The sequence below is a fragment of the Hyperolius riggenbachi genome, chromosome 9 (assembly GCF_040937935.1).
Source record: "Hyperolius riggenbachi isolate aHypRig1 chromosome 9, aHypRig1.pri, whole genome shotgun sequence".
NCBI classification, from domain to species: Eukaryota; Metazoa; Chordata; class Amphibia; order Anura; family Hyperoliidae; genus Hyperolius; species Hyperolius riggenbachi.
In genome coordinates, this window is record NC_090654.1 from 285735742 (window position 1) to 285762717 (window position 26976).

Consider the following 26976-nt stretch of genomic DNA (forward strand, 5'->3'; position numbering starts at 1 on the left):
ATTTCTGAAGATTACATGGGAAGGAAAAAAAAAAATCTTCCTGTTCTCTTGGAAGGAGCTGTCCACCACGTCACGCAAAGCAACAAACCTTCATTATAGATAGAAATGCTGTGCCTATTGCATAATATACACTCTTTGGCTCATTTTTTCTAATGTGAACCGGGCCGGGCCTAACGGATCCGGTATCCGGATGGCTCTGTGCACACCGGCAAACGGATTATGAAAACGAATCTGATCAGCGATCGGATCGGTTTTCACTCAGTTTGCCATTAAATACATACCTAAGGTCAGCGGTAGAGGCTTTCTCTTCTTGTGCTGTGACTACACAGCGTGTCATGTGACTAGTCACATGACGCGTCATGTAGTCACATGCTGCGGAAGACAACGGAAGCTTCTACCGCCATGTTTACAGGGATACAGTAAAAAATCGCAATAAAGGAAGTAAAAAGTGGCTACAGAGGGCTGGAGGAAGCACCAGGTAAGTCTAGATTTTCAATTTTCTGCTCAGGGTTCGCTAACCCTTTGAGGACCGGCTGCCTAACCCCACTTAAAGAGGATCTGTAACATGAAAAGATCCCCTGGGGGGTACTCACCTCGGGTGGGAGAAGCCTCCGGATCCTAATTAGGCTTCCCACGCCGTCCTCCATCCGTCAGGGGTCTCGCTGCAGCCCTCCGTGGAGTCCGTGCAGCGGTGACGTCAATATTTACCTTCCTGGCTCCTGCGCAGGCGCTCTGACGGCTGTCGGCTCCGAACTACACGGAAATACCCGATCGCTGTCGGGTCTGCTCTACTGCGCAGGCGCAAGTCTCCGGCGCCTGCGCAGTAGAGCGGACCCGACTGAGATCGGGTATTTCCGTGTAGTTCGGAATGGAAAGCTGCCACAGCGCCCCCGCTGGAGCCAGCAAAGGTAAATATTGAACTGACAGTCGGCACAGTCGCCGGCTGTTCGGAGGGCTGCGCGGAGACCCCCGTGGGACAGAGGACGGCGTGGGAAGCCTCATTAGGATCCGGAGGCTTCCCCCACCCGAGGTGAGTACCCCCCAGGGGATCTTTTTAATGTTTCAGAGTCTCTTTAAGGACCAGGCCATTTTACATGTGGGGGGAGGGGCATCCAGAGTCAGGCAGCCAGATCCCCAGTCTAGCTAGCCGGGCATGGTGCCCCCCTTGTAGCCTGCAGCCTTTACTCACCTCCCAGGCTCCAGCGATGAGAAGCTCTAGCCCCCTCCGCTCTGGCTGGCCTCCCCGCTCACACTGCCGTTAAGGTACGGGTTGCGGCTTGATGACGTCATCAAGCCGGCACCCGATACTTGCGTCAGAGCGAGCAGAGATGCCGGCCAGAGCGGAGGGGAGCGACGATCGCCGGGGGAACGTCAGGGAAGGTGAGTGGATCCTCTTCTTTCACTCAGACTGCTGCTGCTGCTTTGATGTTGATCACTACGATCTAGCGGCGATCGTAATGATCACGTGACCAGGAGCCAATTGGTCCTGATCACGGAGGGGAGATGTTAGCTGTCACATAACAGCTTAATCTCCCCTCTCGGGTTCACACGATCACATCGGGAGCAAAAATGTCAGGTGGCTTAATCACTTCATGGCCACAGTGCTAACCCCCCTAAAGACCAGGCTATTTTTTTCAAAATAGGCCACTGCAGCTTTAAGGCCAAGCTGCAGGGCTGCACAACACAGCACACTAGTGACTAGTGAAAAGGGGGGGGTGCTTTTCTCGTAACCAACAGAGCTCTCTGTTGGTGGGGTCTGATCACACCCCCAGTGGTTATTGTTTTTAAAATATTTGTGTCATTATTTTGTTTGTTATTAATTTTTACTGTTTATTTTTTTTTTCAAACCCCTCCCTCCCCCCAGCCTGCCAATCCTGGCGATCAGCTGTCATAGGCTTCTGCCTATGAGAGCCGATCGCTCTCTAGTGTCCCAGGGGGACAGCTGTGTCACACTGCTGTTCCCGGTACAGCACTGCTGCAGATCGCAGCGCTGTACAGTTACTAGACAACGGTTTTGCCGTCTAAGCCGTCTTAACAGTCTCCAAGCAGCGATCGCCGCTGGGAGACTGAAGGCGGAGCTTCCGCCCCCCAAGCAGTAGGTGTGTGCGCAGCCTGCGCGCGATCTCCTGCAGTAGCCGGCCCCAGGACTTGACACCAATTGGCGTTAGGCGGTCCTGGGGCTTCTGCCACGGTCACGCCCCTTGGCGTGATGCGGTCTTGAGGTAGTTAAATCCTACACCGTATCAGGCTTAGACAGCCACAAGTGCAGCGTAGGATTTGCAAGCAGCGGTCCCCAAAAGGTTAAACTAACTTTATTAACAAAAAATAACATTCTGCAGGAACTGGTATGCAGACATTCTGATTTCCACGGGAAAAAAGCAATCCGTCTGAATGGACCCTAAACAAGCATACTGATCAGATATTTCTGACTGTATTAGCTTCATGCTTGTTTCAGGTGTGTGATTCTGACACTACTGCAGCCAAACATGTTAGCAGGACTGCCAGGCAACTGGTATTGTTTAACAGGAAATAAATATGGCAGCCTCCATGTCCTCTTGTAGGGAATAGCAATGGAAAGAACCGTGAGGGGATAATATAAGCACCCCACTCTGCATATGGAGGAGGACAAAAAGGGGAGGTAAGTATTATAAATCAGCCACTATGATCGAGAGCACCTTTACGTTCTTCTGTTAGCAGAAAGCTGCCGTTTGCTTCATTTGGAAGGCAAAGCACAGCAGGGAGCAGCAGCTGTAATAGACGTCTTCTTTGCATTTTCCGCCTTAGGGTTTCGTCTGTAACCAAAGTGGAACTTTATACGGGTTCCTATTATCCTCTGTTTACACAGGGAGAGGATATAAGCCTTGCTGAGCCACTTAGACTGTGATAACATGTACAGAGGATGAGATAGGTAAATATGCTGCATGTGCGCCAGACTTCTGCCAGACTTCCCTGTTGGCACATCTCCACCAAGTCATCACGCCTGAATACAATACTTGCTTCCAGGATTGGCCAAGTGCCGGGCAGACAACGCCAAAAACCAGGATTGAAACGCGACAGTTGCACAAACATCAGCAAGTGATCGTACCGACGGCTGACCATTCATCTAAAGGGACCGCATTTAGGTGATGAGCGCCACAGCCATCGTTTACCGTCGTAGAACCGTCCATCTAAACCAGCCGTATATACCTTGCTGTAATATAATGCAATGCTGGGCAGCGCACACAACGTTCAGATGCCAATTAAGGCTGGTGACCACAGACACTTGAGTTCAGGTCAGCTGAAAATAATCCTTTAAGGCCTAACTGCAGGGCCACACAACACAGCACACAAGTGATTCCCCCCCCCCCTTTTCTCCCCACCAATAGGGCTCTCTGCTGGTGGGGTCTGATCGACCCCCCCCCCCCCCCCCAGTGTTTGTTTTTTATCAATATTTATTCCTTTATTTTTTAAATAAAAACATTTTTTTTTTTATTTATTTTCCCTAGCTCCCTCCCTCCCCCCGCCAGCCAATCACCCAGCGGATCACCGCCAAGACTCTGGAAGGGACAGTCGTGTCACACAGCTGTCCCCATTACAGCGCTGTGGTAGATCACAGCGCTGTACACAGTAGTTAGTTGATCGCCGTTGGGAGACTGAAGGCAGAGCTCCGCCTACCAAGCAGGAGATGCGCGCGCAGTGTGTGATCTCCTGCAAAACGAAGCCCCAGGACTTTACGCCAGGGTTAGGTGGTCCTGCGGCTGCTGCCACGGTCATGCCCATCAGCGTGACGCGGTCGGCAACTAGTTAAGTGCTGATTTTTAAATTCACTTTTAACTTTAAGTGTTCTCACATGAGCGATGAACTTTCTTTCTGAAACACAAAACGCAGCTCCCTGCACCATTTCCTGAGCGACTGCACTTCAATGCAAAGTATAGGAAAACCGCTAAGCGCTCTAAAAAGCGATTTTGTGATCGCTTTTGCTCACACAGTACATTAGTTACATTCAGTTCCAGGTCAAAGAGTTCAATTCCTGATTGTCTACAGGAAGAAAATTGCCTAACGTAAGCGCTTAGAAAAAACGATAACCACACAAAGTGCTCGTGCACAAAGTGCAATTTTGGCCCATACGGCCTTTATCAAGTTGCCAAAGTGCACTTTGGCAACTTGATAAAGGCCGTATGGGCCGAAACAGCGGGCTGTCGCTGCCTGTCACCTTACGTATGCAATAAAGTATAAGAGCTGATAATATATTTGGAGTGCGGTGCCTATCCTTGTGAAGACTGTGACTTGTAGACCCTCTGGTACAAGGGTGAGGATTTGGGCACGCCTCATTGAAATCTCTGAGCCTGGTGTGGGTGCTCCTGAATACTTGTTTGGACAAGATAAAAAGAGGCTGCCAGTCAACTGGCATTGTTTACAAGGAAATAAATATGGTGGAGCCCCCTCTCACCTCGGGTTCCCTTTATATAACATAACAATTAATTCTTATCTGGTGCTTCTTCCAGACCTCCCCACTGGCATGTCAGATCCCTCAGCGTCCTGTCCCCTCACACGTGCCAACGCCAGGTCTGAAATATCTGCGACTGGAACGCTAGGTGAGGCGACTGCGCGTGTGTGGTCCCCTCTGCATGCCTCCTCAATCACGCTACCCATCAATAGGAGCGCTCTGCACATTTCATTGTTTTGAGAACTGCGCATGTGCAGAACTCTCGCTGGGAGCGCAATCGAGGAGGCACGACGAGTTACAGATACTGCGTTACGGAGCTGCCAGTCAAGTGAGCTGGAAGAAGCCCAGGTAAGTAAAAAATTTTTTTTTTGCAAGTTGAGGTGTGCTTTAACACGTACCTGAACTGAAAAACAAAACAAAACTAGATACCCAAGTTGTGGGAAGCCTTCGTATGGCCCAGAGGCCTCCCTGATCGCTTTACACTCCACTGTTTCTGCGCTCTGACCCATCGGACATATTCAATATCGTAGAACTGCTGCTTGCAGTCCCCTCTACAAGCGCTGACACCAGTATGGTCCACACCAGCGGAATAGCATAAAGCCACTAGTGGCCTGCGCAGTGTGCATGTGTATTGCTTGCATGCTGCATTATGCATGTTGCAAGGCCAAAGTTTGAGTACATAATTAAGCAGCCTCTGCGCAGCATATAATGCAGTTTTGCAAACTAAAACCACTACTGTAGGGATGGTGCGGACTTTGCTATACAGTAGAATCTCGTTACAGTGAACTCCGATATAGTAAGCCTCTGTATATAGTAAACTCATTCCTCAGGTCCCAGCACATGCGTCTATATATACAATTTATGACCAATCCTGATATAGTAAACTACTTTTCCTGGTCACTTGGAGTTTACTATAAAGGGATTCTATAGTACATGACGGGGAAGCGCAACTGAGAACAATAGGGGGATTGGGGAAGAGTCCGGAGCATCCCGTATTTCTGTCAGTGGCCGCCTCCCTATATTATAATCCTATGAGACAGACAGGTCTTCTTCTCCACTTATTTAGACTTTATTTGTGGCTAAGCCGACTCACAGGAGCATAAAAGTTTTTCACAAGCCGTGCCAGAAGCTGCGCTAAGTGTCCGTTCAATATAAAAGATGGTTCCCGCTGCTCCTCAGAGGCGTGTTCTGGAGGCTGCCCAGGTCTCCTCAGAGGCGTGTCCCGGAGGCTGCCCAGGTCTCCTCAGAGGCGTGTCCCGGAGGCAGCCCAGGTCTCCTCAGAGGCGTGTCCCGGAGGCAGCCCAGGTCTCCTCAGAGGCGTGTCCCGGAGGCAGCCCAGGTCTCCTCAGAGGCGTGTCCCGGAGGCAGCCCAGGTCTCCTCAGAGGCGTGTCCCAGAGGCAGCCCAGGTCTCCTCAGAGGCGTGTCCCAGAGGCAGCCCAGGTCTCCGCAGGATGGGGATCATCTTGACAGAGCCCGATTGTTCTCGTCAGAACTCGAGGGGCATGTCGTCACGTTCTCACGGAACTCATTGATAAAATTGTATTGCTACAAAACAAGGAGGGGGAGCAGCATTAGTGATGAAAATAAAATGAAAAACGTGATTTTTTTAATTTTATTTTTTTTTATTAGCCCAATGCTAAGCTGCGTACAATTTGTATTACGCAAACGCATGTAGCTTGAAAATGGAACAATCAAATTCTGCCAAGGTGAAATTTAATTGGTCCGTTTTCCAGCCAAGTAAATTTGCATACAGAAGTTTCATAATCCTGCATGAAGTCAGAATTATTTGAATCTTATTGACCTACTCTACTGATTGACTCGATTGCCACTTTCTAGATCTATGGATACGATACCATCTACTCAGGAGGTTTTGCAGTCTAGAGACCCCAGTATAGTTTTAACTGAACCCATGCCTGTAAAAGCTTCTGCTAGCACTAGGCTAGCTATTACAGGTGGCTGGTATCCCCAAGATTGCTGATAATCGTCCGCTAATATCTGCGATAGAGAGGACCGGAGCTGTCCGGGGAGGCTGCGCTGATCGCTGGATCCAGGCTGGGTAATGTATTAGCAGACGATCATTAGCAATCGGGGGGATACCAGCCACCTGTACTAGCTAGCCTAGTGCTAGCTGAAGCTTTTACAGGCATGGGATCAGTTAAAATTATACTGGGGGACTCCTGGGGCCAGCCAGCGGAATGCCCGACACAGTGTCGGGCATACCGCTAAGGAGGTTAACCATTTCAGCCCGCAGGGATTTTTCACCTTATGCATCAGAACAATTTTCACCTCCCATTCATTCGCTAATAACTTTATCACTACTTATCACAATTTATTGATCTAGATCTTGTTTTTTTCCGCCACTAATTAGGCTTTCTTTGGGTGGTATATTTTGCTAAGAATTATTTTATTATAAATGCATTTTAACAGGATTAATAAGAAAAAAATTGTATTGTATTTTTGTATTATAGCTTTAAAATAATCCATGCTACCATAATTAAAACCTATGCATTTTATTTGCCCGTTTGTCTCAGTTATGACACCATTTACATTTTGCCCCTATCACCCAATGTATGGTGCCAATATTTTATTTGGAAATAAAGGTGCATTTTTTCAGATTTGCGTCCATCACTATTTACAAGCTTATAATTTAAAAAATGTTCGTAGTATACACCCTTCGAATGCATATTTAAAAAGTTCAGACCCTTAGGTAACTATGCCTTTTTTCCATTAAAAATGTTATTTGGGTAATATTTTGGTGTGGGAAATAAACAGTTCATTTTTAACGTTACCGGTATATGTGTAAATTGTAATGTAAAAAATATGTAGATGTAATTTTACTATTTGGCCACAAGATGGCCACCTTGAATTTTTTTCCTCCTCCTTGTGCATCTCGCTAAGCGGAAGTACAAGGGGAATGCGGAAATTTTTCCAGGCAGAAAAACTGAAGCCTCTAGTAAGAGCGCTTCGGTTTTTCTGCTGGGGACACGGATCGGGAACCATGTTCCCGTTCACTGATCCCAGGGCTACCGGGGGACACCACGGGGCATGCCCGCGATCGCGCGCCACTTAGCATTACACCCGTAACGCATAAAAATGTGAGTTACTTCCCCTACCCGTCCTCTACATTTCGGGAGGTGGAATCGGGAGACAACTGGCCACCTAGACTAGGTGGTGGGACATCAGGCTACCTACACTGGGTATAGTATAACAGTGGTTAAATAGTGTACTGGTTAAGGGTTCTGCCTCTGACACAGGAGACCTAGGTTCGAATCTCGACTCTACCTGTTCAGTAAGCTACACTTATTCAGTAAGGAGTCCTCAGGCAAGTCTCCCTAACACTGCCTATAGAGAGCCCCCTAGTGGCTGCAGTTTTGGCGCTTTGAGTCCGCCAGGAGAAAAGCGTGATATAAATGTTGTGTGTCTTGAGGTCTATAGTATTCAAGTTAAATTGCCATGTTGGCTCTTTGCGATAAATCTTCCTGCAGGGGGAGGAGTTACATGCCAACACTTGGCTGATTTGGCCCTCCGGGGAATCTTACTACACACACGACGTGTCGGGACATTAGTGTACCTCGGAGTTTGTTTTTCTATGTATGCCAGAAGTCCACTTTAAGAAGATGACCTCATACATAATAAATGTACACTTAGGTCCAGTATGACGTGAGCACAGCGGTATTACCTTGATGGTCTGTATTGCACCGGGGCCCCGGACAGCCCGGACTAGACTGATGGCTTCTTGAGATGTGACGGATTCATTTAGGTGCATCAGAAGACAAGCCGCAACTGCAACAAGAAGGTCAGCTTGTAAATCTCAAACATTTCCAGTCAAGCCCAATTATTAAAGGATACCTGAACTGACATGTGACATGATGAGATAGACATGTGTTTGTACAGTGCCTAGCACACTAATAACTATGCTGTGTTCCTTTTTTTCTGTCTGAAAGAGTTAAATATCAGGTATGTAAGTGGCTGACTCAGCCCTGACTCAGACAGGAAGTGACTACAGTGTGACCCTTACTGATAAGAAATTCCCCTTTTTATCTCTTTCTTGCTCTCAGAAGCCATTTTCTGCGAGGAAAGTGTTTCTATAGTTGGATTTTCTTATCAGTGAGGGTCACACTGTAGTCACTTCCTGTCTGAGTCAGGACTGAGTCAGCCACTTACATACCTGATATTTAACTCTTTCAGGCAGAGAAAGAAAAAAAGGAACACAGCCTAGTTATTTGTGTGCTAGGCACTGTACATACACATGTCTATCTCATCATGTCACTTGTCAGTTCGGGTATCCTTTAAAGCACTTGTCCCCTCACAATCTCTGTCCCTACTAATATGCCTCAGACAACACCCATAAGGAAGCTTATACAGCCCATGAATTCAAAGAACCTGTAAGAACTGCAAACATAGTCCTCAGCAATGCGGTCATGTGACCACTGATGCTGCAGTCAGTGCTCTTCCCAGGACCAGGGCTCTGGAGGCTCTGTGCCCTGGCAGGGGGCAGCGTCAGTGGTGGGGTGTGACTGGGACTATATCAGACATTGGTGTTATGGGAAAAAATGCCAATGTCAGACATAGTCCCGACATGGGATTGGAAAGGGTTAAACAATGCACATTGCCTGGCTGTCCTGCAGCTCCTCTGCCTCTAATACGTTTAACCATAACCCCTGAACAAGCATACAGATCAGGTACCCTGACTGAAGTCAGGCTGGACTAGCTGCTTGATTTGTAACTCTCTCGGAAGCTGCGCCTTTTCTGGCTGTTCCATCCCCGATGCGTCACTCTAAGCGTGTGTTACGCTTAGAGTGACGTCATGTAAACAAACTCATGGCCGCCATCTTGTGGCCAAAAAGTAATACTACAGCTGAAAATAAAAAAAAAATGAAAATCAACACACATTTACATTACAAACCTATTGTTTACCTCCCACCCTCCCAAAACTACCCAAATAAAATGTTTACTATAAAAAAAAAACAAAAAAACATTACAATAAAAAAAAAAAACACATGTAAATATTTACTTAAGGGTCTAAACTTTTTAAATATCAATGTAAAGATGAAATATTTCTATTTTTTTTTTTATTTTAAACTTGTAAATAGTGATAGATGCAAAACGGAAAAAATGCACCTTTATTTCCAAATAAAATATTGTCGCCATACATTGTGATAGGGACATAATTTTAACGGTGTAATAACCGGGACATATGGGCAAATACAATACGTGAGTTTTAATTATGGAGGCATGTATTATTTTAAAACTATAATGGCTGAAAACTGAGAAATAATGAATTTTTTCCGTTTTTTCTTATTCTTCCTGTTAAAATGCATGTACAGTAAAGTGGCTCTTAGCAAAATGTACCCCCCAAAGAAAGCCTAATTGGTGGCGGAAAAAACAAGATATAGATCAGTTCATTGTGATAAGTAGTGATAAAGTTATAGGCTAATGAATGGGAGGTGAACATTTCTCACGTGAAAACGACGGAACCTGAATGGGTTAAAGAAGAACTTACTGAGACAAGATCGGCCCAGTCCTCCATAACAACTGCAAAATAAAGATACAAGGATTAAACAACAACACATAAAGCTCCATTCTTGCATCACATGATGTATCTGTATGGCGTTGGGTCGCCTTAGCGTTCTCGTTCGGTCGCCATTTCAGGTGTCCACGAATCTTAAGGCAAAGTGTAGGGGCCACAAGGGGTTTATTAGGGGGTTGGGGTTGAAACAAAGTGAACCCGAGATGAGTGATATGGAGGCTGCCCTACTTTTTTCCTGTTAAACAATACTAGTTTCCTGGCAGCCCTGCTGATCTATTTGGCAGCAGTAGTGTCTGAAGTACACCTAAAACAAGCTTGCGATCTTGTCAATTCTGACAATAATTTCAGAAAAACCTGATCTGCATATGCTTGTTCAGGGGCGATGGATAAAAGTATTGGAGACAGAGGATCAGCAGGACAGCAACTGGTATTGCTTAAAAGGAAATAAATATGGCCACCTCCATATAACTCTCTCCTTGGTTCATTTTAACCACATGAGAGGTAAAAAAAAAAAAAAAATATATCACTTTAAACATTTTTTGAACTTTTTATTTTTTTATTTTTAGCCATTCCAAGAATATTGCTATAGCAGCAATCATTCCCTTTTCGCAATAGATTAGACAGAGTTGAAGTGCTGATAAACATCACTTCTACCAAGACTGTAGCTTGTCGGGCCCACGATCAATATTTTTTTTTTAGAACTTTGACGTCAGGAGTTGGTAGTAAGGTCTTATGTCTGCATAGAACAGTGCACAGCTTCACAAGGTATTTTTAAACTTGAAAAGAGTTCGACTTAGAATTAACATTAATCAGCATAATAATAATAATAATAATAATATTAATAATAATGATGATTGCTTTCAGAATTTGCCTTGGTCAGTTTTGGGCTTAAATACCAAAAATAGGATCCTGCCTGCAACATGCTTGGCGGTTTCCCATCACTGATCGACTTCCCTACATATCTTCCCTGCCTGTATCTGGTGGTAGGTGGGGGAGAGTAACAGGACTGCTGCTCAGGGGCGGTCTATACAATTACTGCGGAGTGTATGCGGGAGCTAGAGTGTAACAGGACTGATGCTAAGGGGCAGTCTGTACAATTACTGCAGAGTGTAAGCGGTGGGAGGCAGAGTGTAACAGGACTGATGCTAAGGGGCAGTCTGTACAATTACTGCAGAGTGTAAGCAGTGGGAGGTGGAGTGTAACAGGACTGATGCTCAAGGGCAGTCTGTACAATTACTGTGCAGTGTAAAGGGTGGGAGGCGGAGTGTAACAGAACTGACGCTCAGGGGCAGTCTATACAATTACTGCAGAGTGTAAGCGGTGGGAGGCGGAGTGTAACAGGACTGCTGCTCAGGGGCAGTCTGTACAATTACTGTGGAGTGTAAGCGGTGGGAGGTGGAGAGTATCAGGACTGATGCTCAGGGGCAGTCTGTACAATTACTGCGGAGTGTAAGCGGAGGGAGGCAGAGTGTAACAGGACTGCTGCTCAGGGGCAGTCTATACAATTACTGTGGAGTGTAAGCAGTGGGAGGCAGAGTGTAACAGGACTGCTGCTCAGGGGCAGTCTGTACAATTACTGTGGAGTGTAAGCGGTGGGAGGCAGAGTGTAACAGGACTGCTGCTCGGGGGCAGTCTGTACAATTACTGTGGAGTGTAAGCAGTAGGAGGCAGAGTGTAACAGGACTGCTGCTCAGGGGCAGTCTGTTCAATTACTGCGTAGTGTAGGCAGTGGGAGGCGGAGTGTAACAGGACTGATGCGCGGGGCAGTCTGTACAATTACTGTGGTGTGTAAGCAGTGGGAGGTGGAGTGTAACAGGACTGATGCTCAGGGGCAGTCTGTGCAATTACTGCAGAATGTAAGCAGTAGGAGGCAGAGTGTAACAGGACTGCTGCTCAGGGGCAGTCTATACATTTACTGCGGAGTGTAAGCGGTGGGAGGCAGAGTGTATCAGGACTGATACTCAGGGGCAGTCTGTACAATTACTGCAGAATGTAAGCGGTGGGAGGCGGAGTGTAACAGGACTGCTGCTCAGAAGCAGTCTGTACAATTACTGCGGAGTGTAAGCGGTGGGAGGTGGAGAGTATCAGGACTGATGCTCAGGGGCAGTCTGTACAATTAGTGTGGAGTGCAAGCGGTGGGAGGCGGAGTGCAACAGGACTGCTGCTCAGGGGCAGTCTGTACAATTACTGTGGAGTGTAAGTGGTGGGAGGCGGAGTGTAACAGGACTGATGCTCAGGGGCAGTCCTGCAGAGTGTAAGCGGTAGGAAGCAGAGTGTAACAGGACTGCTGCTCAGGGGCAGTCTATACAATTACTGCGGAGTGTAAGCGGTGGGAGACGGAGTGTAACAGGACTGATGCTCAGGGGCCGTCTTTACTGTTACTCAGGAATGTGAGTGATGGGAGGCAGAGGAGAGTAGCAACTGCTGCTTAGGGGCAGTCTTTACTATTACTCTGGGAAGGGTAGGCACAGTTTAATCCCCATAGGTCTGCTCCATATATATCGCTCATCGGGCCCCATTCACATCTCCATCACCCTCCCGGACCCTCACTATGTATGCCCAGTGGGGCCATCTTCAGACACAGCTGGTGAGGGGTTTGGGGGGGAATGGGGGGGGGGCTTAACTATGGGATCTGAGCCATCCCCCCCCTCATAATAAAAACTTTAAGGTCCTGGGACCACCCAGTGACCACCAATCCCAGACACAGGATGGCAGAGAAGTAGGGCCATGATAATCAGTCCAGCCAGCGACTGTGCCGTGGCAACCGAGCATTGTATGCTGGCACAGCCACCTTGGTATATGGTTTCTCTTGGTGGGCAGATATGATCACATCCAGATTTCTAGGCTATGGAGGAAGCTTCAGCTCTTCCTGTAAGACCTGCCGGCGGCCCGTATAGGAGGGGCTCCCGGGAACGTACTGTATCAGAGTCCTCCTGCTGTTGTCCATGCAGGTCTTCAGGTCTTCCAGCACTCGGAGACACTCATCCATCTGTGGCACGTTCCCGTCCAGGAACGGGTAATGGTGGACGACGACGTCCTGCTTGCTGTATTCTTGTAGTAAGGTGGGCACCCGATACATCTTGAGCTCGGCCAAAGTGCAAAATACAAACACGTCCTGGATCCCGAGCTCACGGATTTCCTCTGCAAAGACATCATAGATACAGGAAGTGACGATACAGGAAGTGACTATACATTCAGTGCTCTCCTGTGGCCACGTCATTCTCAAAGTCACCTAAGGGTAAGATCTTTCAGAAAATAATCTGTGTGAGGCTAGGTGCATACATAACATGAAAACCTGCCTTTTATGTCATGCTTCATTTTATGTTGTGTGTGGTTTTGCTGCGTGTGCGGCTTTTTACACAGATGAGTTTTTCAAGCGTTTTGATGCATTTGCGGTTCGCATATACAAAACCTATATGTGTTTGTATGAGTTTTACATGCGTTTTTTTGCGATTTATGCAAATCGCTAGGAAGACAACAGGAAGCGGAAATACATCACAAATTTTTTTTTAAAGCAGCAAACGCATGAAAAATGAATGAAAAAAGCATACTGTGTTTCCATTGACTTTCATTATTTGCGTTTTTGAAGATCCTCTACAATAAAACCTAACTGTCCCTGCGGCATCCTGTGTCCCTGTTTTTTTTTGCACTGAGCATGTGCGCAGCCAGGGCAGTTAGGACACAGGGCCGGTGTGTCTGATTAGGCTGCCTGTTGATTTGCGCAGTAGGAGAGACTGTGCGGCCACATTTCCTATTGAATGATGCTGCTGGTGGTAAAATACAATATATCTCCGCTCCCACACATCCTACACTCCCCAAACTTTCAGGGTAGGGAGGGAACCCCCCGAACGACCTCTATGCCAAATTGCAGCCTCCGAGACCCGCTGGTTCCTGAGATAGATTACAGAAACCTATCTCCTGAACCAGCGGGTCTCAGGGGCTGCAATTTGGTATAGAGGTAGTTCGGGGGGGGGGGGGGGGGGGGGGGGGTGTCCCCCCTCCCTACCCTGAAAATTTGGGGAGTGTAAGAGGTGTTGAAGTGAAGAGAATTAGTATTTTACCTCCAGAAGCATCATTAACTTCACACTGAGCATGCGTGCTACTCAATGTACAAGGGAGCTTCCGGGCAGCGCAATCAGCGCCCGTTTTATAACGGGCGGGCCTTTTTACTAGTTATGCAATAAAACATGCGTTTTTAAAAACGCATGTTTTAAATTGCATCGGAAACGCATATGCGGTTTTATATGCTTTTCTTTCTGCGGCCCATAGACTTCCATTAGCGGCAAAAACAGCGTTTTCCGCAACGCTAGCGTTTCTGCTATGTGTGCACCCAGCCTAACGGTCAAATCTCTCTCTGATCGAATCTGATCAAAGAGATCTGTTGGCTGCCCGTACACCGCAGGCAGATTTCCGATCAATATCAGCATGAAATCTCTCGGGAATTGGTTGAGCCTCGCCGCAGATCCTCTAGTGTATAAACGTGCATGCATGTGTGCGTCTATACATTACCTGTCCTGTGTCACGGTGCCCGTCAGTCTTCCGAATCTGCCGCTCTTCAATCAGCCCCATACACGCCACCAACATGGCGCATGTGTGATGTCACCCACGCACCGGTGTGATGTCACCCACGCACCGGTGTGCTATACACCAGTGGTGTGTACGGGGCTAACCGGAGAGCGGCAGATTTGGAAGGGGGATGGGCTCCATGACACAGGACCGGTAGTGTATAAAGGCACACATACATGCACGTTTATACACTAGTCTCGGGGGTTTCGTCACTGTCTATGCTCGTCGTTACCGCACTCGACTGACCATGATTGCCCGGCATTTTGCAGCATGTCCGACCGATATATATAAACTAAGTTCAGTCAAATAGAGATGAAAAGACTGTTCAGAGTCTCTGATGAAGCAGGGCAAGTCCCCCCCCCCCCCCCCCCTGCTGTAATCCATATGTGTCTACCCAGCCACAAATGAAGGGTCTTTTAGCAGCTGTGCCCATCTCTTTTCATCTCTATTTGACTTTTCAAACTATTGGGCATGCATATGGCACAGATTTTTATCTGATTATAATCGATGGAAGTGACATAACAGGCGGGTGACTGCAGAGATCTCAGTATACACTCAGAAGGAATCACCTACCTATATTCTGCAGCAGGTTACGTCGGATGTCTTTGAATTTGCATCCTGAAAACACAGAAGCAAAGCAATGAACAACAGAACAAAGATGGAGACTATTTTTTGCTCTATTTAACCCCTTAAGGACCGGCTGCCTTCCCCCCCTTAAAGGAAGCCTAAACTGAAAAAAAAAATGAGTTTCACTTACGGGGGGCATCTACTAGCCCCCTGCAGCCATCCTGTGCCCTCACAGTCACTCATGGCTCTTCTGGTCCCCCGCTGCCAGCTAGTTTAGTTTTTTCCGACTGGGAGTCGGCCGGCATGCGTACCTTGTTACGCATTCCCGCTGGTGCAGGAAGCTATCGCGGACATCAACAAGTACATTTTTACGCATTATGGTTAAAATGTTATGCATTGCACCCGTAACCGGCCGACTCCCAGTCGGCAAAAACAAAACTAGCTGGCAGCGGGGGACCAGAAGAGCCATGAGTGACTGCGAGGGCACAGGATGGCTGCAGGGGGCTGGTAGATTCCCCAGGTAATTAAAACTTTTTTTTTGGTTTTTTGGTTTTTTTTTTTTTTTTTTTTTAAAGGACAGGCATTTTACATGCGGGGTGGGGAGGTCAGGCAGCTGGATCCCTGCTGGGGTTTGCTGGGCATGGTGTTCCCCCCTGCCTACAGATGTCCTCCCCTTTTTCGCTAGCAGCCTTTACTCACCTCCCAGGCTCCAGCGATGAGCAGCTGTAGACACCTCCGCTCCCGCTGGCTTCCCGGCTCCTACTGACGCTAAGTGCCAGGTCCCTGCTTGATGACATCATCAAGCCGGGACCCGGCACTTAGCGTCAATACAGCAGGGATGCTGGCCAGAGCGGAGGGGAGTGCCGATCGTCGGGGGAACAACAGGAAGGTGAGTGGATCCTCTTCCTTCCCCCCTCCCCCTCCCGCCGCAGCTCTGTAAGTGATCACTATGATTAGCCAGCGATTATAGTGATCACATGAGCAGCAGCCATACGCGAAGGCTGCTGATCACTGAGGGGAGATGTCACCTGTCATATGACAGCTTAATCTACCCTCTCCGGTGCGCACGATCGGGACGGTTAGTTAGTGCGGACGTTGACTCAACGTCCAGTCAGGGCGGCAGCACCACCTGCTGGACGTAGATTCAAACTACGTCGGTCCCCAAAAGGTTAAGTAAAAGTATGAAATATACCTGGGAGAGGACTGATGCCCAATATCACCGCATACTGGACGGGCTCCAGGCTAAGCCTGCAAGAGGAAGACACAGATGAGCACTGCATGAACACACAATGCACCTGGCTGTTTTGCTTGTTTTATTTTGCTGCTTGAAAGAGTTAATTTCTAGGCATGGAAGTGACAGCTTCTGTCTTGTCGGTAACTTGTTGGGATTATAGTAATCATCACTGATAAGCAAATTGCAGCCATAAAAGTTTTCCTGGCAGAATACCACTTCTGAGGACAGGGGAGAGATAAAATACATGAACTATTGACCTTTTTCTAACTCTGGGACACTTAATAGGCTGCCACTGAGAGAGACCGTAAAACATTCAACCTACTTTGCAAATGTTTAAATATAAAAGAAAACCCTGGGATACTTAAAGGGATACTGTAGGGGGGTCGGGGGAAAATGAGCTGAACTTACCCGGGGCTTCTAATGGTCCCCCGCAGACATCCTGTGCCCGCGCAGCCGCTCACCGATGCTCCGGCCCCGCCTCCGGTTCACTTCTGGAATTTCTGACTTTAAAGTCAGAAAACCACTGCGCCTGCGTTGCCGTGTCCTCGATCCCGCTGATGTCATCAAGAGCGCACGGCGCAGGCCCAGTATGGTCTGTGTCTGCGCAGTACACTTCTGGTGACATCAGCGGGAGCGAGGACACGACAACGCAGGCGCAGTGGTTTTCTGACTTTAAAGTCTGAAATTCCAGAAGTGAACCGGAGGCGGGGCCGGAGCATTGGGGAGTGGCTGCGCCAACACAGGATGTCTGCGGGGGGCCATTAGAAGCCCCGGGTAAGTTCAGCTCATTTTCCCCTGACCCCCCTACAGTATCCCTTTAAAAGTCGCTTTTAAGGGGCCATACACTGGTTGATTTCATCCATCGATCGATTCTATCGAATCGATCGATTGGAAATCAATTCTATCAATCGGTTTGCTGCCAATTGCGATCGATTTGATCTGACAGGATGGAAAATCTAGGCCGATCTGCTGCTGGCAGCAGATCCATGGCCCATAGAGTTGCGTTGGATCTAATGGTCCAATAATGCATTTCGATCGATTTCGAATAGATTTCATTCTGAAATCTATTGGAAATCTGTTCCTAGTGTGTGGCACACATCAGATAGGTTCCTGTCAGATTTGACTTGACAAGCATCTAAAGCCGCATCTACACGCGTAGATGCGGCCGCGATGCTCCTTATCAATTATCGATTGATAAGATCCGACAGGACGGATCTCCGCACCGCCGATTCCCTGCTCGTTCCTCGTGAGGGGACAATGGCAGGGAAACGAGCAGAAGATAAGCGGCGCCGGCGGGGAATCGAATGCGGCGGGGACGCGGCGGGCACGCGGAAGAGGCGATCCGGCGGCTAATCGAGCCGCCGGATCGCTGCAATGTCCCATAGTGTAGATGGGGCTTAAAAGAAATCTATCTGAAGGTCGAATCTGCTGCAAATCTATAAGTGTATGGCCACCTTTAGGATTAGGAGGATAAATATAATTGTTCACCTCATCAGTTTATTTTCACCTCAGGGTCACTTTAAAAGGAAACTTAAAGGACTTAAGAGCTGAATTAAAAAAAAAAGTTAATTACCTTAGAGCACTATCAGACCTCAGGGCAGACGATCCATGGCTCCCTTTCACTTTCCAGACACACCGTTATCACAATCCACTTATTACATGCCCCGACCCAGCCCAGGGTCGCCTCATCTCTGGGCGATTACAATCGCCGCTTTAAAAATCCTCTGCCTGCGTATTTCAAATAGACGTGGCTGCGCAGGATTACAGCCCTGCACGCAGCCCATCGTCACTCCGTACACTGAGTAATACGTCATGTGGGCGTCACCACATGACCGCCCACATGACAAGCCAGCCGCGCCCCCTCAGCACAGAATGCGAGCGCAGAGCGAGGGAGGACGTAACCTAGTGACTGTAAACAAATGCAGACAGTCAGTGACTCGGGTGTAACGTGCGGCGCCTCCTCTCCAGTCATTAGTGACTCGGGTGTAACGTGCGCAGTGTCACGCACAGCTCACATTAGTGCAGTGGAACCTGGCGTACTGAATGGGCCTATTGCGGTGTCATTACAGAGTATTCCTGTGGGATTACGTTATAGCGCACCACAACACGCGTAGGGGTCAATTCATAAAAGGCTGTGCGGTAAAAAAAATCCGGTTGGGAAAATACCGCATTCGGTATTTTAGACTTCTGTGTGCTAATTCATAAACATTTTCACAGCTGCCATAGAAATGCGGGGATTTACCGAACTAAAGTATCGGTAACATGAGGAATGTAGCTGGCTGATTTGTTACATTTTCTGACAAAAACAAAAAAAACACTAAAAGTGAGCCAAACAATCTCAAATAACGCCATGGATGATTAATATCAAAACTGCATATAAAGAGAAAAGCCATCTCTATAGCATATAGTAGTAATTCATTCTCACACAACCAATCCGTGAAGTATGAACAAATTTATTAGGGACATATCCCTTTAAAAACCATTAAAACATAGCAAAAGGGTACAGGTCTGGCGTCCAAGAAAAATGACACATACAATAATGGTCATGATCTATGCAATCATGTAATACATACAGTATGGTCTAATATATACATATGCAGAAGATAAGGTGATCCATATATTATATAAATCCTGCAGTATATAAACTCCCAATACTATCCCAGCCTTAAAGAGACACTGAAGCGAAAAAAAATATATGATATAATGAATTGGTTGTGTACTATGAATAATTACTAGAAGATTAGCAGCAAAGAAAATATTCTCATACTTTTATTTTCAGGTATATAGTGTTTTTTCTTTTCAGGTATATAGTGTTTTTTCTAACATTGCATCATCCTATAATATGTGCAGATTACACAACACTCAGCATTCAAAATGAGTCTTTCAGAGCAGTCTATGAACTAATGACCTCTCCTCTGGCAGATAAAAAGAAAACTGTTTACTAAGGGCTGGTGCACACCGAGCGGCTTTTTGGGCGTTTTCAGATCCGCTTGCGGCTGCGGATCTGCTTGGTCAATGTATCTCAATGGGGTGGTGCACACCAGAGCGGGAGGCGTTTTGCAGAAATGCCGGGGTGAGGCATTTTTTGGATTGTGGATGCGTTTCTGCCTCAATGTTAAGTATAGGAAAACCGCAAACCGCTCTGAAAAACGGCACTTCAGAGCGGTTTGCCAGGCGGTTTTGTTACAGAAGCTGTTCAGTAACAGCTTTACTGTAACAATATATGAAATCTACTATACTGAAATCCGCAGCAGCAATCCGCAAAACGCTAGCAAAACGCCATAGAAAAATTTAAAAAAGCGTTTAAAAATCTGCTAGCATTTTGCGGATCTGCTAGCGGGTTTTGGTGTGCACCAGCCCTCACAGTTGAGATAATAAAAGTCAGAAGACAGCCCTCTCCACCACTTAAGCTTAATGGCTTTTTTGCATAGAGATAACAACTGGAGTTTCTTAACTCTTCCTGTACTGGAAACAATTACACTGATGTATTTGATCTTAATGTTTTATTTCTTAGCTGTGCTACACATAAATCATAATGTCATAATTTTTTTTTCGCTTCAGTGTCTCTTTAACAATCTGAGTACAGCTCGTCAGTCAACTTGGAATAAATGTCCGTCAATAAGAATAGAAAGTGAAAGGAAGAAGACACAGAACTTACCACCAAGATCCCCGCAAAAGGACAGCCTGGCCAGTACCTCCGCTGATCTCACATGTATCGCAGAACCCTCTGCTTCCTCGGAGATGCTATGTTTTAATGTTTTTTTTAAAGGGATATGTCCCTAATAAATTTGTTCATACTTCACAGATTGGTTGTGTGAGAATTAATTACTACTATATGCTATAGGAATGGCTTTTCTCTTTATATACAGTTGTTACATTTTCTGTTCTCCGTGCAGAGACAGCATTACAATAAAAGAGGCATCCCCAACTTCCCTTTAGATGTGCAGGTTTTGTTATACAGCCTCTGCTTGCCCTAAATCTGCTCTGAATCTGTCCATTAGTCTTTCTAAACAATCTATTCACTTGCCACAGCTTAGAAGAACCTCAAGAAACTTTACACATGCCAGGCTTTGTGATGTGAAATACATCAGAAAACAGGTACCCAAGAGGTTAAAAACACAGCCTGGGGTATTCAGGGAAGCCTTGTTTGTTCCAATCATCTGCTTCTGCTGAGTCTCCATTAACATCACACAGTCGTTACCACTCTCTTATCTCTTCAAAGCAGGTGGTATTCTCCGACCCAATACCACCTGTTCTAATCTTTATGACTTGCATTTACTGACATGTGTTGAGATAATCACTGCGCAAGGCGGTAATTTACCTCACTGCTCGGGAATTTCAGCTTTTCATGCGGTAACAGCTTTTATGAATTGACATTTTGCTGAGTGCTCGGTAAAGTCAGCTGATTTCAGCATTACCGCATGCGGGAATGCTTTGTGAATTGAGGCCATAGTGTGAACACACCCGAAAGCTGGCGGTTTCCAAATGCGCATCAATATTTCTAATCAAATCTGCCAGCAACCTATTGCTCTAACAGACAGGTGTCAAACTCGAGGCCGCTGGGCTGACTGCCGCGCTCCTTGCTATTCTAGCGTTCCTTTGAGAGTTTGAAATGTGCATCATTGTAAGCAGTAAGAAGGACATCACGCTGCCTTCCTGTCAGGAGGAGCACACCAGTGTTTTTGGATAAAACACTGAGACAGGGGTGCAGCAACAGCCCACAGGGCTTCCCCAGCAAACTTAGCATGTGCCCCCTCCTGCGATCCACCTCCCCATCCCCTACATGTGCCAGGTAAAACACACACACACACACTATCCCCCAACATAGCAGAGTAACTCAGCGGACCAGTGTAAAACTTACCTGCTCCATTGAGGTGTTGTGTCTCTTCTGTCGTTCCTGGCAGTCGCACACTCTGTGCTTCCATACTGCCTCCTCCTGATCACGTGACATGCCTCAGGAGCCAGAGGTATGCAACACAGAGCTTGTGGCTGACAGGAAGATCAGAGGAGATTGGAAGCAGCACTGGAACAGGTAAGTGTTACACTCACTGCTCCACTCTGCAGAAGGGGGAACGCCCCCCCCCCCAAGGTCTCTATAGTTATGTCGTATAGTTTAGGACAGGGGTCCCCAACCCCACTGCCAGTCCGTGGCAGGGCTGTGGAGTTGGAGTCGGGGCAATTTTGGGCACCCGGAGTCGGAGTCATGGTTTCATAAACTGAGGAGTCGGATGATTTTTGTACAAAATCCACAGCCCTGTTAAATATTAGACTAAGGAGTCGGAGTCGAGGCCATTTTGGTTACCCGGAGTCGGAGTCGTGGTTTCATAGACTGAGGAGACGGAGTTGGAATCGGAAGATTTTTGTACCGACTCCACAGCCCTGGTCCGTGGGCTGTTTCCTCCCGGTCTGCGGGTCTGGCCTCTCGCCCCCCGTGGCTGCTGTGAAGAGGCAGGAAGCAGGACAGCGGCTTCCTGTAGCGGCGATGAATATCGCTGTTACCAGGGGAACTGCTGCCCTGCTTCCTGCCTCTTCAGAGCAGCTGCAGGATGCGCTGCTGTAATAGAAGATGGTGCGGACGAGTGGAGGTTACGGGGGAGGGAAGTAAGGGCAACTATACTAGCTATACTGGGGCAACTAAACTCCCTATACTGGGGCAACTATACTGGCTACCTACATACCTATACACCTCAAATAAATTTTTGCCGCCACACCCGTCACCACCTCCCCTGGAATCCACCACGCACGCCCCCCCCTCCCCCCAGAGAAAAGTTTGGTCCAGATAGCGGTCCATGGGCCATAGAAGGTTGGGGACCCCTGGTTTAGGACCACTCAACAAAATGTCCCTTACAGGATTGATTTTCACACCTCTGCGGTAGCATATTCAAGCGATTCACTTTAAATCCTTTTTGTGTGGTTTATAGATAAATACTCTGATGGAAGTTAGGAAATCTCTCTGCAGTGGGGGTGGGGCAGGAGTTGCGGGGGAAATTGGTGGCCAATAGCGTTGCAGCAAGCAGGAGATGTTCACCTACCAGGACACTTCAAACTGAGTCACTTCAACCTCGGTGGGTTCCTCATCTGAAGAGTCGAATTCACTGGGGCCCATGGTGTCCGATCTACCAGGCCTGAATTATTCATTCTGTAATTACATGAAAAAGCTCAATTATTTCTGCACAGCACTGTGAACACCTCAGTCAATATACTAAAACATGGAAAATGATCCATATTATCAATGCTAATATTATGTGTATCCTACCTAATAATTGGCAAGTGTCCCATGTCCGTGTGTCAGTGCTTTTTGTCTTTGCGCATGTCCAGGGAGGGACGCAGAGCCACTGCAGAGAGCTGGAGGGAGTGACGCAAGGCAGTGGAGGGCGGTGTGCGCGGGTGGTGAGCACGTGCATGAGCGGGCGACGGGTGCGCGCACTAACTGGTGGCGGCGGCATGAAGAGACCTAGAGCCCGATTTTAAACGGGCTTAGGTCAACTAGTCCTCTATAATAAAACCCCTGTGTCCCTGCGTGTGCCTTTCTCTGTGTGCTTTTTGCTACTGCGCATGTGCGCAGCACGGACCCAGACAGCCGTTGAGACAGGACGGGGCCAGTGAGCCGGGGGTGGCGTGTGCGCGGGCGGACGGGTGCGCACTGTTAAAAGATAGACCTAGAGCCCGTTTTAGAACAGGTTTAGGTCTACTAGTTATCAAATAAAAGCAGCAACCTTTCCAGCTGATCACATTTAGAAAACTGTTAAAAAGACTGATTGCCGCTAAAGTTAGTCAATTAGAACCTATTAATCGCAGCTTTTAGGGCTCGTTCACACTGGAGGCGTTTTTGGAGTTTTTAAGCGCAGGCGATTTGTACAAATCACCCTAACAGCGCTTACACTGCTTTCCAATGAGATAGTTCTTATTGGGGCGTTCCGTTTGCTTGCGGCTGACAAAAACGCTGCATGGACCATTTGAGGGCTATTTGCCTATAATGGAAGGTATAGGGAAATTACAAAGCGCTTGTAAACGCACTTTGTATAGCGATTCCCCCAGCTCTTTCATAAATAAATACATTGTATTTATTCATTTCTGGGGGCAAGGTAATCAATTCCTGACTGACGTCAGGAAGTGATTTAAATAATTGCTCTGCTAAAGAGCTTACAGAAGTGCTTATAACACACAGAGCAGAGCGATTAGAAAAAAAAAAAATAATGATAAATCACAATTGCGCAAGCACAATGCAATGTGAACAAGGCCTTATGCAAGCTTATTGCAAACTGTATACTGCTCCACATTAATGTCCTGATGGTTGTGAGTGATCCAATCTCAATGACAATAGCTAATTAGCAGCTTCATAAACAGGTCCCAAGGTTTGATTTCTGGCTGGACTCTGGCAGGTCCACTTTCCTATCCACCACACATAATGACAGGTCCTCTCTCCTACCCAGCACACATCATGGCAGGTCCACTTTCCTATCCACCACACATAATGACAGGTCCTCTCTCTCCTACCCAGCACACATCATGGCAGGCCCTCTCTCCTACCCAGCACACATCATGGAAGGTCCTCTCTCCTACCCAGCACACATCATGGCAGGTCCTCTCTCCTACCCAGCACACATCATGGCAGGTCCTCTCTCCTACCCAGCACACATCATGGCAGGTCCTCTCTCCTACCCAGCACACATAATGACCGGTCCTCTCTCCTACCCAGCACACATCATGACAGGTCCTCTCTCCTACCCAGCACACATCATGACAGGTCCTCTCTCCTACCCAGCACACATCATGACAGGTCCTCTCTCCTACCCAGCACACATCATGACAGGTCCTCTCTCCTACCCAGCACACATCATGACAGGTCCTCTCTCCTACCCAGCACACATCATGACAGGTCCTCTCTCCTACCCAGCACACATCATGACAGGTCCTCTCTCCTACCCAGCACACATCATGACAGGTCCTCTCTCCTACCCAGCACACATCATGACAGGTCCTCTCTCCTACCCAGCACACATCATGACAGGTCCTCTCTCCTACCCAGCACACATCATGGCAGGTCCTCTCTCCTACCCAGCACACATCATGGCAGGTCCTCTCTCCTACCCAGCACACATCATGACAGGTCCTCTCTCCTACCCAGCACACATCATGGCAGGTCCTCTCTCCTACCCAGCACACATAATGACAGGCCCTCTCTCCTACCCAGCAGACATCATGGCAGGCCCTCTCTCCTACCCAGCACACATCATGGCAGGCCCTCTCTCCTACCCAGCACACATCATGGCAGGTCCTCTCTCCTACCCAGCACACATCATGACAGGTCCTCTCTCCTACCCAGCACACATCATAACAGGCCCTCTCTCCTACCCAGCACACATAATGACAGGTCCTCTCTCCTACCCAGCACACATCATGACAGGTCCTCTCTCCTACCCAGCACACATCATGACAGGTCCTCTCTCCTACCCAGCACACATCATGACAGGCCCTCTCTCCTACCCAGCACACATAATGACAGGTCCTCTCTCCTACCCAGCACACATAATGACCGGTCCTCTCTCCTACCCAGCACACATAATGACAGGTCCTCTCTCCTACCCAGCACACATAATGACAGGTCCTCTCTCCTACCCAGCACACATAATGACAGGTCCTCTCTCCTACCCAGTACCCAGCACACATAATGACAGGTCCTCTTCCCCAGCACACAAAATGACAGGTCCTCTCTCCTACCCAGCACACATAATGACAGGTCCTCTCTCCTACCCAGCACACATAATGACAGGTCCTCTCTCCTACCCAGCACACATCATGACAGGTCCTCTCTCCTACCCAGCACACATCATGACAGGTCCTCTCTCCTACCCAGCACACATCATGACAGGTCCTCTCTCCTACCCAGCACACATCATGACAGGTCCTCTCTCCTACCCAGCACACATCATGACAGGTCCTCTCTCCTACCCAGCACACATCATGACAGGTCCTCTCTCCTACCCAGCACACATCATGACAGGTCCTCTCTCCTACCCAGCACACATAATGACAGGTCCTCTCTCCTACCCAGCACACATAATGACCGGTCCTCTCTCCTACCCAGCACACATCATGACAGGTCCTCTCTCCTACCCAGCACACATCATGACAGGCCCTCTCTCCTACCCAGCACACATCATGACAGGTCCTCTCTCCTACCCAGCACACATAATGACCGGTCCTCTCTCCTACCCAGCACACATAATGACCGGTCCTCTCTCCTACCCAGCACACATAATGACAGGTCCTCTCTCCTACCCAGCACACATCATGACAGGCCCTCTCTCCTACCCAGCACACATCATGACAGGTCCTCTCTCCTACCCAGCACACATAATGACAGGTCCTCTCTCCTACCCAGCACACATAATGACCGGTCCTCTCTCCTACCCAGCACACATAATGACAGGTCCTCTCTCCTACCCAGCACACATAATGACCGGTCCTCTCTCCTACCCAGCACACATAATGACAGGTCCTCTCTCCTACCCAGCACACATCATGACATGTCCTCTTCCCCAGCACACATCATGACAGGTCCCCCTATAGCCACCTATATAGTGACAGGTCCTCTTCCCAGCACACATAATGACAGGTCCTCTATAGCCACCTATATAGTGCCAGGCACTCTGTATGGCAGCTCACAACGAGCTGCCAGCCTCATTCAGCAATAGTTATGACATTCAAGAGCCTGCACTACAAGCTGCGAGCACGGAGGCCCCTCCCCTGCAGCACTACAAGCCCCAGCATGCCTCCTCACCAGGCTGGGACCGCTCTCCTTCTCTCCAGGGCACTGGGCACTCAGGCTGCTCGGCGTCACGTGATCTAACGGTTTCATCTGCGGACTCTTCCGGGTCTGAGCGCCCTTCTCCGCCATCTTTGGTGTGGGCACGGCTGCCCATGTCCTGCCCGGAAAACCCCGTTTATGTCGATTCTTTAAAATCCAGGACGGCTTCCCTGACGGACACTGTGGCGTGAAGGATGATTTTATCACGATACTTATTTATCTCTGCCTTCTAGAAGAATTTCTCAGGTCTTGCCTGCCAGCACTAGAAATGGCCGCCTGCGTTCCAGCAGCCTGTCAGAGCCGTGACGTCACTACAAGCTCCCCGCTGGATTTTAAATTGCGGGGAATTGGGTAGAAGGGTTTATGGCTGCCTGCGGGGGGCTGAGGAGGGTCCCCAGCTAATTCCCAACCTAAGATCCCACTAGGGCTTCCTGACTATGAAAACGCCCCCATATAGATTACATACCTCCCAATGTTTGAGATCAGAAAGAGGGACACTTAAAGAGAATCTGTATTGTTAAAAATCGCACAAAAGTAAACATACCAGTGCGTTAGGGGACATCTCCAATTCCCTCTGTCACAATTTTGCCGCTCCCCGCCGCATTAAAAGTGGTTAAAAACAGTTTTAAAAAGTTTGTTTATAAACAAACAAAATGGCCACCAAAACAGGAAGTAGGTTGATGTACAGTATGTCCACACATAGAAAATACATCCATACACAAGCAGCCTGTATACAGCCTTCCTTTTGAATCTCAAGAGATCATTTGTGTGTTTCTTTCCCCCTGCATCTCTCATGCACTGAAGTTTCAGGCTGCTCTTTTCTTCCTGCAAACAGCTTTGC

The 26976-nt window shown here is 47.9% G+C and overlaps 1 protein-coding gene across 1 annotated transcript; it reads right to left on the bottom strand.

Annotated features, from left to right (window-relative positions):
* Positions 1-5473: 5473 nt before the first annotated feature.
* CDKN3 (cyclin dependent kinase inhibitor 3) lies at positions 5474-26217 on the bottom strand. The gene is made up of 8 exons (XM_068254721.1): positions 26109-26217; positions 22357-22463; positions 16283-16338; positions 15097-15141; positions 12876-13098; positions 9931-9962; positions 8107-8210; positions 5474-5972 (listed from the first exon to the last, which is right to left on the bottom strand). The coding sequence occupies exons 2-8, from the start codon at positions 22428-22430 to the stop codon at positions 5886-5888; spliced, it is 621 nt and encodes a 206-aa protein (XP_068110822.1). The 5' UTR covers positions 22431-22463; positions 26109-26217; the 3' UTR covers positions 5474-5885.
* Between the last annotated feature and the right edge of the window lie 759 nt (positions 26218-26976).